The 12,436-nt window shown below is 45.7% G+C and overlaps 2 protein-coding genes across 4 annotated transcripts; one reads left to right on the top strand and one right to left on the bottom strand.

Annotated features, from left to right (window-relative positions):
* Positions 1–2,178: 2,178 nt before the first annotated feature.
* On the top strand, positions 2,179–5,301 carry LOC119301887. Of its 3 annotated transcripts, none has more exons than XM_037578879.1 (6): positions 2,179–2,618; positions 3,320–3,410; positions 3,598–3,749; positions 4,054–4,081; positions 4,176–4,284; positions 4,839–5,301. In XM_037578879.1, the coding sequence occupies exons 1-6, from the start codon at positions 2,337–2,339 to the stop codon at positions 4,855–4,857; spliced, it is 681 nt and encodes a 226-aa protein (XP_037434776.1). In that variant the 5' UTR covers positions 2,179–2,336; the 3' UTR covers positions 4,858–5,301. The 3 variants fall into 3 exon arrangements, with proteins under 3 accessions (XP_037434776.1, XP_037434774.1, XP_037434773.1); XM_037578877.1 differs by having other exon boundaries at positions 2,180–2,618; positions 3,320–3,404; positions 4,861–5,301; XM_037578876.1 differs by having other exon boundaries at positions 2,187–2,618; positions 4,861–5,299.
* An 86-nt stretch (positions 5,302–5,387) lies between these two features.
* LOC119301886 (glucose-6-phosphate isomerase 1, chloroplastic-like) lies at positions 5,388–11,114 on the bottom strand. Its single transcript, XM_037578875.1, has 14 exons — positions 10,239–11,114; positions 9,548–9,670; positions 9,332–9,430; positions 9,154–9,237; positions 8,516–8,659; positions 8,363–8,428; positions 8,212–8,280; positions 8,021–8,128; positions 7,853–7,905; positions 7,638–7,776; positions 7,385–7,541; positions 7,220–7,298; positions 5,857–5,923; positions 5,388–5,766 (listed from the first exon to the last, which is right to left on the bottom strand). Exons 1-14 carry the CDS (start codon positions 10,764–10,766, stop codon positions 5,638–5,640), a joined length of 1,845 nt encoding a protein of 614 aa, XP_037434772.1. The 5' UTR covers positions 10,767–11,114; the 3' UTR covers positions 5,388–5,637.
* Between the last annotated feature and the right edge of the window lie 1,322 nt (positions 11,115–12,436).

The raw sequence follows: 12,436 nt of genomic DNA, 5'->3' as shown, positions 1-12,436 counted from the left end.
CCCGATCCAATCTGGATCGGGAGGGGGGTGGGAACGACGTGGGGGGGGGGAGTGCGGGTGGTTGGGTTAGGGTTTGTCCAGGGGTGGGGGTTATGGGAGTGAGGGGTGTGGCCGGTTGGGCCGGTGGCCGAACGGGCCGGCCTGCTGGGCCGAAGCCCAATGGGGGGGGGCCTTTCTCTCTTTTCCTTTTTTTTCTTTTGTTTGTTTTCTGTTTTCTTTTATTATTTCTTTCTTTCTTTATTTTAGTTGCATTTTAATTTAGTAAAATACACACTTAGTATTTCAACTTAGTCCATAGTCACAAAAAAAATCTAGACCCCAAATAACTTAGTTTGACATTTTATTAATTATAAAAGGTATTTAATTAATCGTTTTGCTACTGTTTTATTTATCTCATAGTATTTAAACATTTTATAAATGTGCGGTTTTCCTATCATAATTATCTATGTAATATTTGGTTCACTCCGAACATTTTAGTTTTAATATTTGAAAACTTTTATCGTTTGCCTGATTTTGAATTTGAATTTGAATCGGTTTCGAACTAACTCGAGATTAGCAACTATAATTGAGGTGACGTGGCATCATTAGCAGAGGAGCACTGTAGCTTAATTACCCGGGCGTCACACTAATACTATCAGATTATGAATCTGAACCCTTCAAACCATATAGATTTTTCCTCTGCTAATATTTCACAGCTGCAGGAGTCCTTCTTCACTACCAATGATGCCCTGATGTATGGATAATAATTAGACTTGTCAGCACACAAGAACTTTGAAAGCAAATTACCTCCAAAGGAATCAATAATGCCAGACACCTTCTTTAGGCATTCAGATGCATACCAAGAAGATGGGCTGGAAGAGGCGGAGCTGGGCTGATCGCCGCCATATGCGACCGGGGATGGAGTCATCGGCCACATTTAGGGCCCTCCCGCAGGCCGCCTCCCCGGCTGCAGCGGCCCCGAGGAGCCCTCGGCAGCAACGGCCGCGCGGGCCGTGCTCAGCGGAGAGATCGGCTCAGGAGGAGGCTGGACCCTGTGGAGACGGCGTGGCGCCAGAGGGACGGATCGAGTAGAGCGAGGCGAAGCGGATGGAGGCAGCGGCGCCGAGGTGGGAGGGGAGGCGAAGGCGGCCAAGCCGCGGAGGAGACGAGACAGCGGTGAGGAAGGATTGCGTGAGTGCCCCGCTCTTTCTCTCTGTCTTCTTATTATTCTTCCCTTTTCCCAATGAACATCCAACAAGGCGTGGCCCATTCAAAACAAGAGAAGGAGAAGGCACTCCTGCCAAACCTATGAGCCCACGCAACAAAAAATAGTGTATACCTGTGTCGACGTGGACATATCGAGAGGTCGCTCTTGATGCACACGTTAATGTTTTTAATTATACTTGCATAAATGTATGCGTAAGGAGAATCATGATGAATCTTCTAAATAATTTTGAGTTTTATACATTGAAAAAACTGGATGGTCTTTTAATATAGGAGACATGTTGATTAAGAAAAAATAATATTTCAAACTATTTGTACGAGTTGAGAATAAAAGATTGTGTACTTTATAGGGAAACTTCAAATTTATTAATAAATTGTTTTGTATTAAGTTTAGTATAATGTGTTAATTCAAATAGACGTATGTTACACGTGTACATTTATTAATCTAAATAGATGTGTGTTGCATGTGCATACACTTAGGCCGCGTTCGGATTCCCTCTGCTCCGTGGTTCCGCGCCGGAGCGGAGCGGCAATCCAGGTATAATTTTCAGAGTTGACTAAAGGCCGCTCCGCGCGCTCCGCGGAGCGGAGGACTGCCGAACAGGCGCTTAGAGCATGCTTGGATACGTTTTAGTCCCATGACTAAAAGTAGTGGGACTAAAACTTGCTAGTCTCACCCATGTTTGGATCCAAATACTAAAGAGACTAAAATCTAGTTATTGAGCATTTATTATCCTCCAAACCCTCCAATCCAGAACTAAGGGGAGGAATTAAATAAGGAGAGAGAGCTAATACATATTTTAGTAGGTTTTCCATGACTAAAAAATTTTAGCCTCAAGACTAGTCCTAGCCTCTTTTTAGTCAGGGGTGCTTGGAACTTTAGCCTCTAAAAGAGACTACCTTGTATCCAAGCACCCTCTTAGTAGTGAACACCGTGTGCAGGGAGGAAGCACCGTCGGAGACGAAACCGAAGCAGCAAAAACACCTTTCCGGTTAATAATCCAATCATCGCACGGAAAACACCACGTCTCGTCTGTCCATGTAGCAAAAGCAAAGCAATTAGTAGCAGAAGACGCCACGCAAAGCCCAGTCCGGCGTCGCCTCCTCCTCCTCCGGCGATAGGGTTTCCCCCGATGGAGCAGCCCTCCACCTCCTCGCCGGCGGCGCCGCCCCCGCCCCCGCGGCGGCCGCCGACGAAGGTCCGGCTGCGGCGCCAGAGGCTGGAGGCGCTCCTGCAGGAGCTCCGGCAGACGCTCGACGGGATGGGCGACGCCGATCTCGGCGCCTCGCTCTCCGACGCGGACGCCGGCTCCGAGGCGCCCGAGTACGGGGACGGCGAGGGCGGCGGAGACGACGACGACGACGGTGACTCGGCGGCTTCGATGGCCAGCGACTCCGACCGCGCCACGGACCAGGTACGGTACGGATGCGGCGAGGTTTGGGACTTCGAGCCTGAAAATTCAGCGCACGAGGCTTTAATGAATTGCATTAATTGGCGTGTAACTGTTGAGCAATTGCGGTAATTCGACCAAGTTCTCGTTATTTCAGGTTTGTCGAACTAACTTGATCGGTTATTAGCCATCTGGATCTGAATTGGGGGTACCTTTGTTTCCGTAACTAGTTAAAAAGTGCTTCGATGCTACTGTTCTCATATTTGTCTGTGGTTCCTCTGCTTGGTGAGTGCTGACTGCGGACTAGTTGTGAACATCTGGAGTCAGATAGCCTACCATGGAAAGATGTCCTTTTATTAGAAGCAGGATCAGATGCAGTGAGGTTATCCAAAATAAAGATGTTGACATCTGTGATGGTGGAATAGTGGAATGTGATGGTTTAGGCTAAACATCTTCCTAGTATTCATAAACTAGGAATATAACTGCCGTTAACAGGGGGTGAGGATCAAGGATCAGTATAGCACGTGCAACCATTTTTCTATTTTGCACGTTATCCCCACCCTTGCCATTTAGAATGTGTGCCGAACAATCTCATGTCACTTTGGTTTTATTTTCTCGAGTGATATGAGGGAGATCATGGAGAGTTTTTATTATAGCTCATGTGCTATGAAGCTGTTAGCTGTCCCAACACTCTGAAGTCTGAACGGCTTGCTTTCACCTTGCAGGTGTTTGATCTCCTTAAATCTAGGTTTGAGTCACCAGAATTTCTTCAGGAGTTCCATGAAATTCAAAAGTCTGTATGTCAAAATGGTGCGGGTATGCCTCTACTGAATGCACTTGTTACTTTGTTAGTTATTACTGCTGGTAGTGCCTAATGTATCTAAGTATGGACACCTAAAATAACTAATGCAGTGGAATGTTGTGTTTCGCATATCTTTTTATTTAACCTTTCTCGAAATAGAGTTGCGATACTCTAAAGTTCATTCGATGTTCTTTGCCACAGTTGAATTGGATAAATCATGGGATGTAATAAAGGCGGGAGATGTGTGGGAAGATGATGACGACAATGGATATGTTCTTGTTAAGCCAGAGGATGCAGCTGAAGGGATAGCTTTCTTTGTAGCCACATACTTATCAACACTTACAAAAACCAAGGTAGGAATGTGATTCTATCATCACCTCGATACCTTCGTTCCTGTTCCCTTATGATGTGGTTTGATGCAATAAACAATCATTGATTTAACGTCTGTCCACATGATAATCAGTATATTTGAGAAAAATTGGTTCATTTCCGTGTCACCACATCTCTCTATAAGAGATGCCCCAGTTACCATGTTCCGGACTTTATACTTGTGCTGCTCTTCTCTATAATATATCAGTGTTTTTTTACCGAGTCATTTCTTTTCATGTATGTGAGTTGATCTATACATCTGATCCATGAATATCTCATGTTCTACAGGAATTATCTCCTGATCGACTTCAGAAAGGTTTGCTCTCTCTTTTCTTTGTTCATCAGAATGATTACTCGAATCATTTCAATAAAAGTTCTGATGCTGAACTTCATCACCGCTCTTCTGCCAGCCCTTAAGAAGACATTTTCAGCCGAGAAGAGAAAAGGCAAACTTCGGAAGGCATGGGATGGGACAAAAGTCATTTATAATGTAGCTTCATGGGGTGCTACAGCTGTTGGGTAAGTTATTCCACTAACCCTGGGCATGAACTTTCAAGAAATGTTGACCCAACCTGCATAGCTTGTTGGTAAGCTTGGGTTCCCGATGGAAATACTGCAAATTAGTTTTCTGTCAATTTCATCTCACAAAGCACACAAGCTGCTGAGCATAGTCAAATATGCTGCCAGCTATGCCTTCAGAGTTTGTCTTAGTCAGCCGTTATGTAATCCCTTCCAATCTAGTGAGTTACATACTGAAGCTTCAAAATGCTCCTGAAGAGAGGTTATGCTCTATTGGTCTTCACTAGTCCTAACTAACCCTGGGAGCAAATATGTTATATGTGTTGGCTCCATGATTGATCACTTCCAGTATCTGATGGAGCCAACAAATCTAGACTGGTTCTGGCGTATGTAAGATTGCCATATTGAGGCATCAATTGGGAATGGGACCGGTTCGGACAAGGGACAGTCATACCCTTAAAAAAATTCATCTAAATCATAAATATTAACAGCCTTATTTCATTTGTAAGTACTGCATGTATGCATAATACATATCCTGTGTAATCTGATTGCAGTGCACATTTTTCATGGTAACAGCATCTACAATAACCAATCAATTCTTAAGGCAGCAGGCACAGCCATTCAGATGTCCTGGCGTGTGGTGTCCAAGTTCCTGTGAGTGATGGGTGGTGGTGATTGTTGTAACTGGCGTGCTACATTTATTTAGGTAAAGGATACCACATTGGTTGGAAATGTCCGAGTAGTTGATATACTGCCGATTGAAGAATTGAGGTCTAGAGTATGTCTGTTGGGATGTTTGAAGGATTGAGGCTTAGCGTTTAGGTTTGTTGATTGAAGGCGCGGAAGCCCATTTAAATAAATTATGTTGGTGCTAGAATGTAAATAGGCCATTCATCTGGCTGTGTGCGGCAACTGAAGCTCGGCATATGTATCCCCAAAATGTAAATATGACATTCATGTCAACAACATTGCATTGTGCCAGAATAAACTGTGTGAATGAACTGCACCAAATGAATATGCACACTTGTTTTGATATTTTTATTTCCGTGCCAGAAAAGGAATATGCTCAATTGATTGCAAACAATTGTACTACCACATGTGTGTCGAATGGAGCTTGACAGAATACAGTGGTGATATTGAAACTCGGTAACATCTCCATTGTTTTGTAACTGGTGGCACTTAAAACCGAAAATCTGTACCCTAAAGCACAAGGAGCAATCGCGCCATCACAACCAAATAAGAAACTAATGGCACATCTGGAGCACACAAGCCCAGCCACTGGTGTTGTTCCTTTTATTCTAGGAGACCCACCCAATTTTACACAGATCCAAAACGCAAAGATGAAGGGAATAATCATAGGTCGTCTACATTGCATTCTCCAAGGTAAACCTTGACGCTCCGAGGAGAACCGCAGCTACCTTCCGCTATAAGTGCTCTATCGTTGGCTGCCATGTGCTGAATTATTTTGTATATCATCTCAATCTGATGCAAATAAAGAACATAATGCATGAGTTAAGATATTGCAAAATAGAAGTTGGCAAAAAACATAAGGCATGAGAAAGGTGAAATTACATCTTTAGGGCAATGGCAACGATCTGCGATTTGCTCCAGGGTCAATGGTTCAGCAGGGTCTTTGCAGCTGAAAGAGAACAAGAAACATATGTGACCAACAGGAATATAAGTACCTCCAGAAGGAGCATTCATAGGATTAATCAATGGAAGTCAAAGTACAGGCATAAGTCAACAATATTTCAGTCTTCAGCAGTTCTGGTAATAACCTGGAATTCTGTGATGTGCTGAAATTGAAAGCACATTGCAGTGAAACTAGCAATAAGAGATGCTTGTCATAGGGTAAAGTGCAAACCATGACTGCGAGTTAGTCAAATTTAACCGAGTGGGGCAGCATTTGGTTGCAGCATCAATGGTTCAGCAGGGTCAACAAAAACTGTAATAGGACTCCCTTTGGGCCAAAGTGCATTAATGGTTCTGATGGCCTTCGGGAAAATGGTCGCAAGTGATAAGCAAGTTTAGTCCATAAACAGAAAATCTAGCACACCTAAGCTTTAGATGTATCTGGTCTGAGACAGTACAGTACTCTGAGAGGAATGCAATGGGATGGACGGTAGAGGGCTGCCTGCGCCCAAAAGCGATGATTCACTTGACCCCTAGTCTATAGGGACCTTGTGGCATACAACCGCCACGACTCCTGCATTGTAGCCGCCCCTTTTTCTCTTTCTTTTGACTGTCTCGTGGACGGACGAAAGAAGGGAAGTTACAGAAGGGGGCAGTGAAGGCTTGCCAAGTAGACAGCAAGTCCCCCACCCCGTCAGTCCTGTGTTGCCGTAGCGTGCCCTACTTCAATAAGGGTTCAGTAGCTTGTCCGAGAGGATGATCAGCCAGCCACACTGGGACTGAGACACAGCCCAGACTCCTACGGGTAGCAGCAGTGGGGAATTTTCCGCAATGGGCAAAAGCCTGACGGAGCAATGCCACGTGGAGGTGGAAGGCCTACGGGTCGTCAACTTCTTTTCTCGGAGAAGAAACAATGACAGTATCTGAGGAATAAGCATTGGCTAACTCTGTGCCAGCAGCTGCGGTAAGACAAAGGATGCAAGCGTTATCCGGAATGATTGGGCATAAAGCATCTGTAGGTGGCTTTTCAAGTCCGCCTGTTCAAGCAGCAGTCTAGCTATCTGATGGCATGTAACTGTCAATCATAATCCATGAAGAATTTCTGAAATCTAGATTAATCTAAACATTTTCAGTTACCCAAGAGACATTCGGCAGGTAACAGAGGGCATGCATACTATGTAATCTAAACATTGCCTGGAATACTACGCAAACAAGTACAGCTTCATCAAAGAACAAAAAATGTAATACTCCCTGTCAAAACACGTCTTATATTTTGATACAGAGGGAGTAAGAGACTTCATACCTGGCCTCATTGAGAACAGTCAGCACCCTTTTCTGAAGGGCCAATACCTCTCCTGCTGCTTTTTTCCCTGCCTCGACACCTGCATCATACAGCATATATAATGATAAGAATGACAATAATAAGTTATGAATCATGAGCAATACTAGTGCATCTTGAGGATAGTACCAGGCTGATGATATGCGTTGATGTTTACTAAAGAAGCATAAATTCCAACTGCACGTTCATAGAGTGCAACCAGTGCTCCAACAGCTCTGGGAGTTACTTCTTCCACAGTAACGGAGATGGACTCTCGGTCATTAGAATAAAGAGCAGAGCGTGTACCCTGCGAGGTATAGGTTTCCTCTGTCATTAATCACCGTATACTAGTGCACAAATTAACATAATTATATGTCTTAAAATCTGAACTCTGAAGACAAACCTGCAACATCCCAAACAAGTAGTCACCACATGTGACTCCAGGTTCAAGCTCCCAATCATGACCTGGAGGCCTGTCACGCAAAACCTCGATAAAAGTAACGAAGAAGTTGTGCACCCCTTCTCTTAGCTGTTGAATGTAACTGAAACCATAGACAGTTTAGTAAAAGTTGCACTTTAACCACAGTAAGTAATGTAAAAAAGTAAGTGTGAACTTACGCATGTTGGTCTGTGCTTCCCTTGTTACCATATACCGTTAGCCCTTGATTAACCTGACATTAAAATTTTATATGCTTAACAAAGCACACAGCTGAGCATAAAATCTGGCAGCTGGTAGTGTAGATACAGAACATCAGGTACTGGGAGTAGAGAAGCAAGGATACATACCCGATTGCCGTCAAGGTCAAATTCTTTCCCAAGAGATTCCATGACAAGTTGTTGTAAATATCTACTCAAAAGTAGCAGACTATCCTTGTAAGGAAGTACAACCATATCCTGGAAGAGGGATAAAGTCACTAGTAAGCAAAGTACTGAAATCAGAAACCTCGACATAAATTGTAACCAATGAAGACACAAACCTTACTGCCTATTCCATCTGTAGCCCAATACCAAGATAACGCAAGTAATGCTGCTGGATTTTCCTTAACCTGGATAAGTGCAAAGCAATATTTGAGACATCTCCATAGTCATATCATATGACCAAACTAGTCTATACATCTAAATCCATACCACAGTGTTCCTGGTTTCCTCATCCATTAGTGCTGCACCAACTAGCATTTCCTTGACATCGATACCCTGTTAAGTGTCAAAAACCACTCATATTAATATGGAATTTCATGGAAGTCCGCTTCTCTGCAACACGGGAAAGTGGAAGGCACTGACCTGTAATGCAGCTGGAAGTAACCCCACCGCTGACAATTCTGATGTTCTACCACCAACCCAGTCAAACATAGGAAATCGATCTAACCATCCCTCTATTCTGGCAGTGTTATCTAATAGAGAATTTTCTTGAGTGATTGCAACACCCTGCAAAACAGATGTGTCATCAGATATCAATTGTTTTACAATAAGGCCGTGAGAGCAATCTGTTTCCGTCTTAAAAAATTGTATGATTGTCTTATGCACAATTTTCACACTGGTTAAGAAAAATCAATTGTATTATCAAGATGAATGCTTACTTATTGAGCAATGACAATGACCACAAAATTATGTATTGATGCATCAAATCCATAGAGAATCGAGTTATACGACACAACTAAAATACTACAAACGCGGTAAGAACTGGATCCAGGGCAGTTCATACAGATTCTCTCCTTGTCACTAGTCTGTACATGAAACATGAGACAAATCATTTCAGTGTACCTCACAACCCTGATAGGAAGGCATCAGCATCTATAGTAAATTAGCAGTCCAGAGTAATATTCACTGCTTGCAGTTAAAGATTAGCCCAACATACAACATTTGCCATTTCAATATATGAATTAACATGCAAAAGGGGAAAAAAGAACTGAGGTCAAAACCTGTTTTGAAAAATCCAGTCCAGCATCTCTGAAGGCTTTTTGTACTTCTAGTAGACCATTCCGGGTTTCAGGTGTACCACCACTCTGTACGTATAAACAAGCATGTGATGCGAACAAGTATCTAATAGCAATGGGAAAAGAGGGGCATAATAAGGAGATATAGGAACTATATATGTACCTTAGAGATTACAATTACAAGAGTAGATTTAAGTTCCTCCCCTAGTTGAGCAATTTGATGATCAATTCCAGCAGGGTCGGTGTTGTCAATAAATCGTATCTGATATCAAGCAGAAAAAAAAGGTAATGCTTACAGTGCTTGAAACATACCTAAATACACAGAATGGAAAAATGCAATCAAGGTACATAGCGCAGATTAGAGAACTCGGGACAATACCTTCAATGGGGGGTTATCAGGCGCAAGTGCCTCAGAAACAAATTGAGGCCCCAAAGATGATCCTCCAATTCCTATAGAGAGTATTTGAGTAAAACGACCAGCCTGAGACGACGGAGGTTTAATCTGCATTTTTATAGCAAAACTGGCTTGTAAGAGCTTGTAGTGAACTAATGATTAAAAGTGAAGGTAGGAAAAGCCTGAATAGGCTTAACATAATCGGCATCCATCTCTTGTATGATGCATATTCCTTAAAATACAAGCAAGCCAATCTCCAAACTGTGTGTGCGTGCGCTTGCGTGTGTGTATTACAATGACAGAGCATGCTTACGCACAAACATACTCAAGACTTCCTCATGGATGGCATATCACAGCAACAGAATTGTACAACAAAAACCTGGACGCTCAACTTCTGATAATTCCATCGCGAATGCTTCTAGGTGCCTTGCTAGACAACTAAAGCTAGTTACCACTGGCCCTCTTTCTCTGACTGACTATAAGTAATTGCATTGCCTCAGCCCACCCCTAAAATTAAGCTTTAATATCATGGCAGAGATATAAATACACAAGAGTGATGCCATTGCATCACAAACTCACATACTCCTTATCAACCCTATATATACTCCTCAGACCTCAGGAGTAGCAACAATTCAATCAATTGTATGAAAAATAAAATGCAGTGAAATGCGCTGACCTTGCCAGAGACGACGTCCTGGGAGAAGGCGAGGATGTGGTCGACGGTCTTCTCGATCTTGGTGCGGAGGAAGGAGTTGGGGGCGAGGCCGGGGTCGCGGAGCCAGTAGTGGCCCACCATGCGGCCCTCGTCGGGGTTGGCGATGGCGCCCTTCTCGAGCTCCCCCATGGCGACGAAGGCGCGCTGCATGAGCGGCTCCATCTGCAGGAGGAAGTCGTCGGTGAAGCCCATCCGGCTGACGTCGACGAAGAGGCCCAGCTGCTTGTGCTGGTAGAGCCACTCGACGTAGCGGTCCCAGAGCTTGATCGGGTCCTTCTCGACCGCAGCGCCGCCGCCCTGGCCCGGCGCCCTGGACGCGAGCGGCGGGGCCGGGGCGTGGGGGGAGCCGGAGGAGCGGGAGAGGTCCGCGATGGAATGGGGCGCGCGGAGGCGGAGGTGGGAGGGGCGCATGAGGAGCTGCCTCCGCAGCCGCAGCCGGCACGCGGAGGAGGAGGAGGGCGGCGCCGCCGCGCCGGAGATGGACGCCATCTCCGCCGGAGGTCGCGGTCGCGGTGGGCTGGCTCTGGCGGCGGCTCGCTGGTCACGGGCGGCGCATCCAACTCCGAAGAGAGAAGAGGGTTTAGTTTTGGGGGGAGTCCACGAGGAGGAGGACGAGGAGTTGTTGGCGTCGCTGGGCTTGGCTTTATCTGGGGGAAGACGAAGGCACAGGGTGACACCTACTACGTCACCTGCCCATGGCCCACAGGTCAGCGTCGGAGCGGGTGGACGCGGCCGTCCCTGCGCTGCGCTCGCGGCGGCTGGGGCTGGGAGGCACGTGTGAGAGAGAGGTGCGGCGGTGTGGCCTCGCCGGCCGGGGGCGGAAAGATCTGAACGGACGGCGAGAGGCCGATGGCGGGTGGGGCCGGGGAGGATCTTTCCGTGACGGGACAAAAACTGCGACAGAAGTGTTGAGGCGACGAACGCGCAGGCGCAGCGGGTGATATTTGCGTGCGTGTTCGCGTCCGCGTCCGCGTATTGGAAACGGGAATCCCATGTGCGTTTTCTTCTCTGACGAATAATGGGGTCCTGCAGCTCTCTGCGATGTGCATTTCTGGAAGGAAATGCGTTGGTTTGTGCCGCTGGGAAGGCGACGTTTGTTTTCTACGGGCTGGCTGACGGAGAAAGCAATTTCTTTCTTCCGATGATGGGGAAAGCGATTCAATTCGCTGCGTGTGGTTTTGCTTCTCTGTTGTTCATTTTCAAACTGAAAAGCCGCCGTGGCCGTCGTACGCCTCTAGTTTGGCTTCTACGGGTCGTGGTTCTCATGGCATGTGTTGCTCGCACCTGCGGCGGTGTGCTTTTCATCCTTCATTCAATACTTTGCGTGCTTTTCATCCTTCGTTCAATACTTCGCTGCCTTCGGGTGTGCGTTTTTTCCTTTTCTTTTTTGGATAGACAGCTAATACAAAAACACGATACAGATCCAGGTGGCTCTTGCAACCAGCAGGCTGTCTCACCAGGGGCAAAGCCTATTTTGGTTAGTCTATCTATCAGGTCTCACGGTTAGCAGGTGAGACCCGTCCTGATGGGTGACACGTGACATTCTGCTTTGTGATTTATGAATGCCACATATCATCCATCAGGATAGGTCTCGCGTGAGACCTAGTCTCATAGAGTTCTTTTCCATCTTCATGGCCATGATCTCGAGAAGTCCCATGAGGCTTTTTGTCTTCTTGAACAGATGACCATTCCTTGCCCTACCTTGATCGGTAGGATGCCGTGAATTGATAACACTGGCCGAGTTATTGTTCTGGTCAATAGACTAATTTCTCATCTTTGTTATTATCCATGCCCCCTCTGTGTTCTATTTTTTGAAAGCTAGCAGGAGAGCTGCTAAGATTCCATTGCAGAGGAAGAAGCCGATGGGCGAAACTGCTCGGTTTATTGACCCTCTGTGAATAGACTAATCCGACGCTCATCCGCCTCTCTTGCCTGGTCGCGTCGCTAATGGCCGTCTCGCCCCCGCAGGCCACAGCCACCGGTCAGAAACCCCAACTGAGTCCTGCCTCATGCTCAGCGCTAATGGCCATTTAGGAAAGCGATTGCCTCCTTCCGACTGCGATGTGCTAAAAGGCCAACTGAGCCCTCAGTTTTTAGCCTTTTACGAAAGCATTGCCTATGTCTCAAAAAAAAAAAAAAACGAAAGCGATTGCCTCCTC

The sequence above is a fragment of the Triticum dicoccoides genome, chromosome 5A, assembly GCF_002162155.2.
Source record: "Triticum dicoccoides isolate Atlit2015 ecotype Zavitan chromosome 5A, WEW_v2.0, whole genome shotgun sequence".
In the NCBI taxonomy this organism is placed as follows: domain Eukaryota; kingdom Viridiplantae; phylum Streptophyta; class Magnoliopsida; order Poales; family Poaceae; genus Triticum; species Triticum dicoccoides.
Note: the sequence above shows the minus strand (reverse complement) of the source record. Positions and strands in the feature narration are given on the sequence as shown.

What these genes read in the sequence shown, in the direction of transcription:
- LOC119301887 (XM_037578876.1), top strand. Translation starts at nt 2,337, where the DNA reads ATGGAGCAGCCCTCCACCTCCTCGCCGGCGGCGCCGCCCCCGCCCCCG. An exon ending in TGTATGTCAAAATGGTGCGG is followed by an intron (nt 3,411 to 3,597) that starts GTATGCCTCTAC and finishes TCTTTGCCACAG; the next exon opens with TTGAATTGGATAAATCATGG. An exon ending in TCCTGATCGACTTCAGAAAG is followed by an intron (nt 4,082 to 4,175) that starts GTTTGCTCTCTC and finishes CTCTTCTGCCAG; the next exon opens with CCCTTAAGAAGACATTTTCA.
- LOC119301886 (XM_037578875.1), bottom strand. Translation starts at nt 10,766, where the DNA reads ATGGCGTCCATCTCCGGCGCGGCGGCGCCGCCCTCCTCCTCCTCCGCG. An exon ending in CAGATGGAATAGGCAGTAAG is followed by an intron (nt 8,129 to 8,211) that starts GTTTGTGTCTTC and finishes TCCCTCTTCCAG; the next exon opens with GATATGGTTGTACTTCCTTA. An exon ending in CAACGCATATCATCAGCCTG is followed by an intron (nt 7,299 to 7,384) that starts GTACTATCCTCA and finishes TGTATGATGCAG; the next exon opens with GTGTCGAGGCAGGGAAAAAA.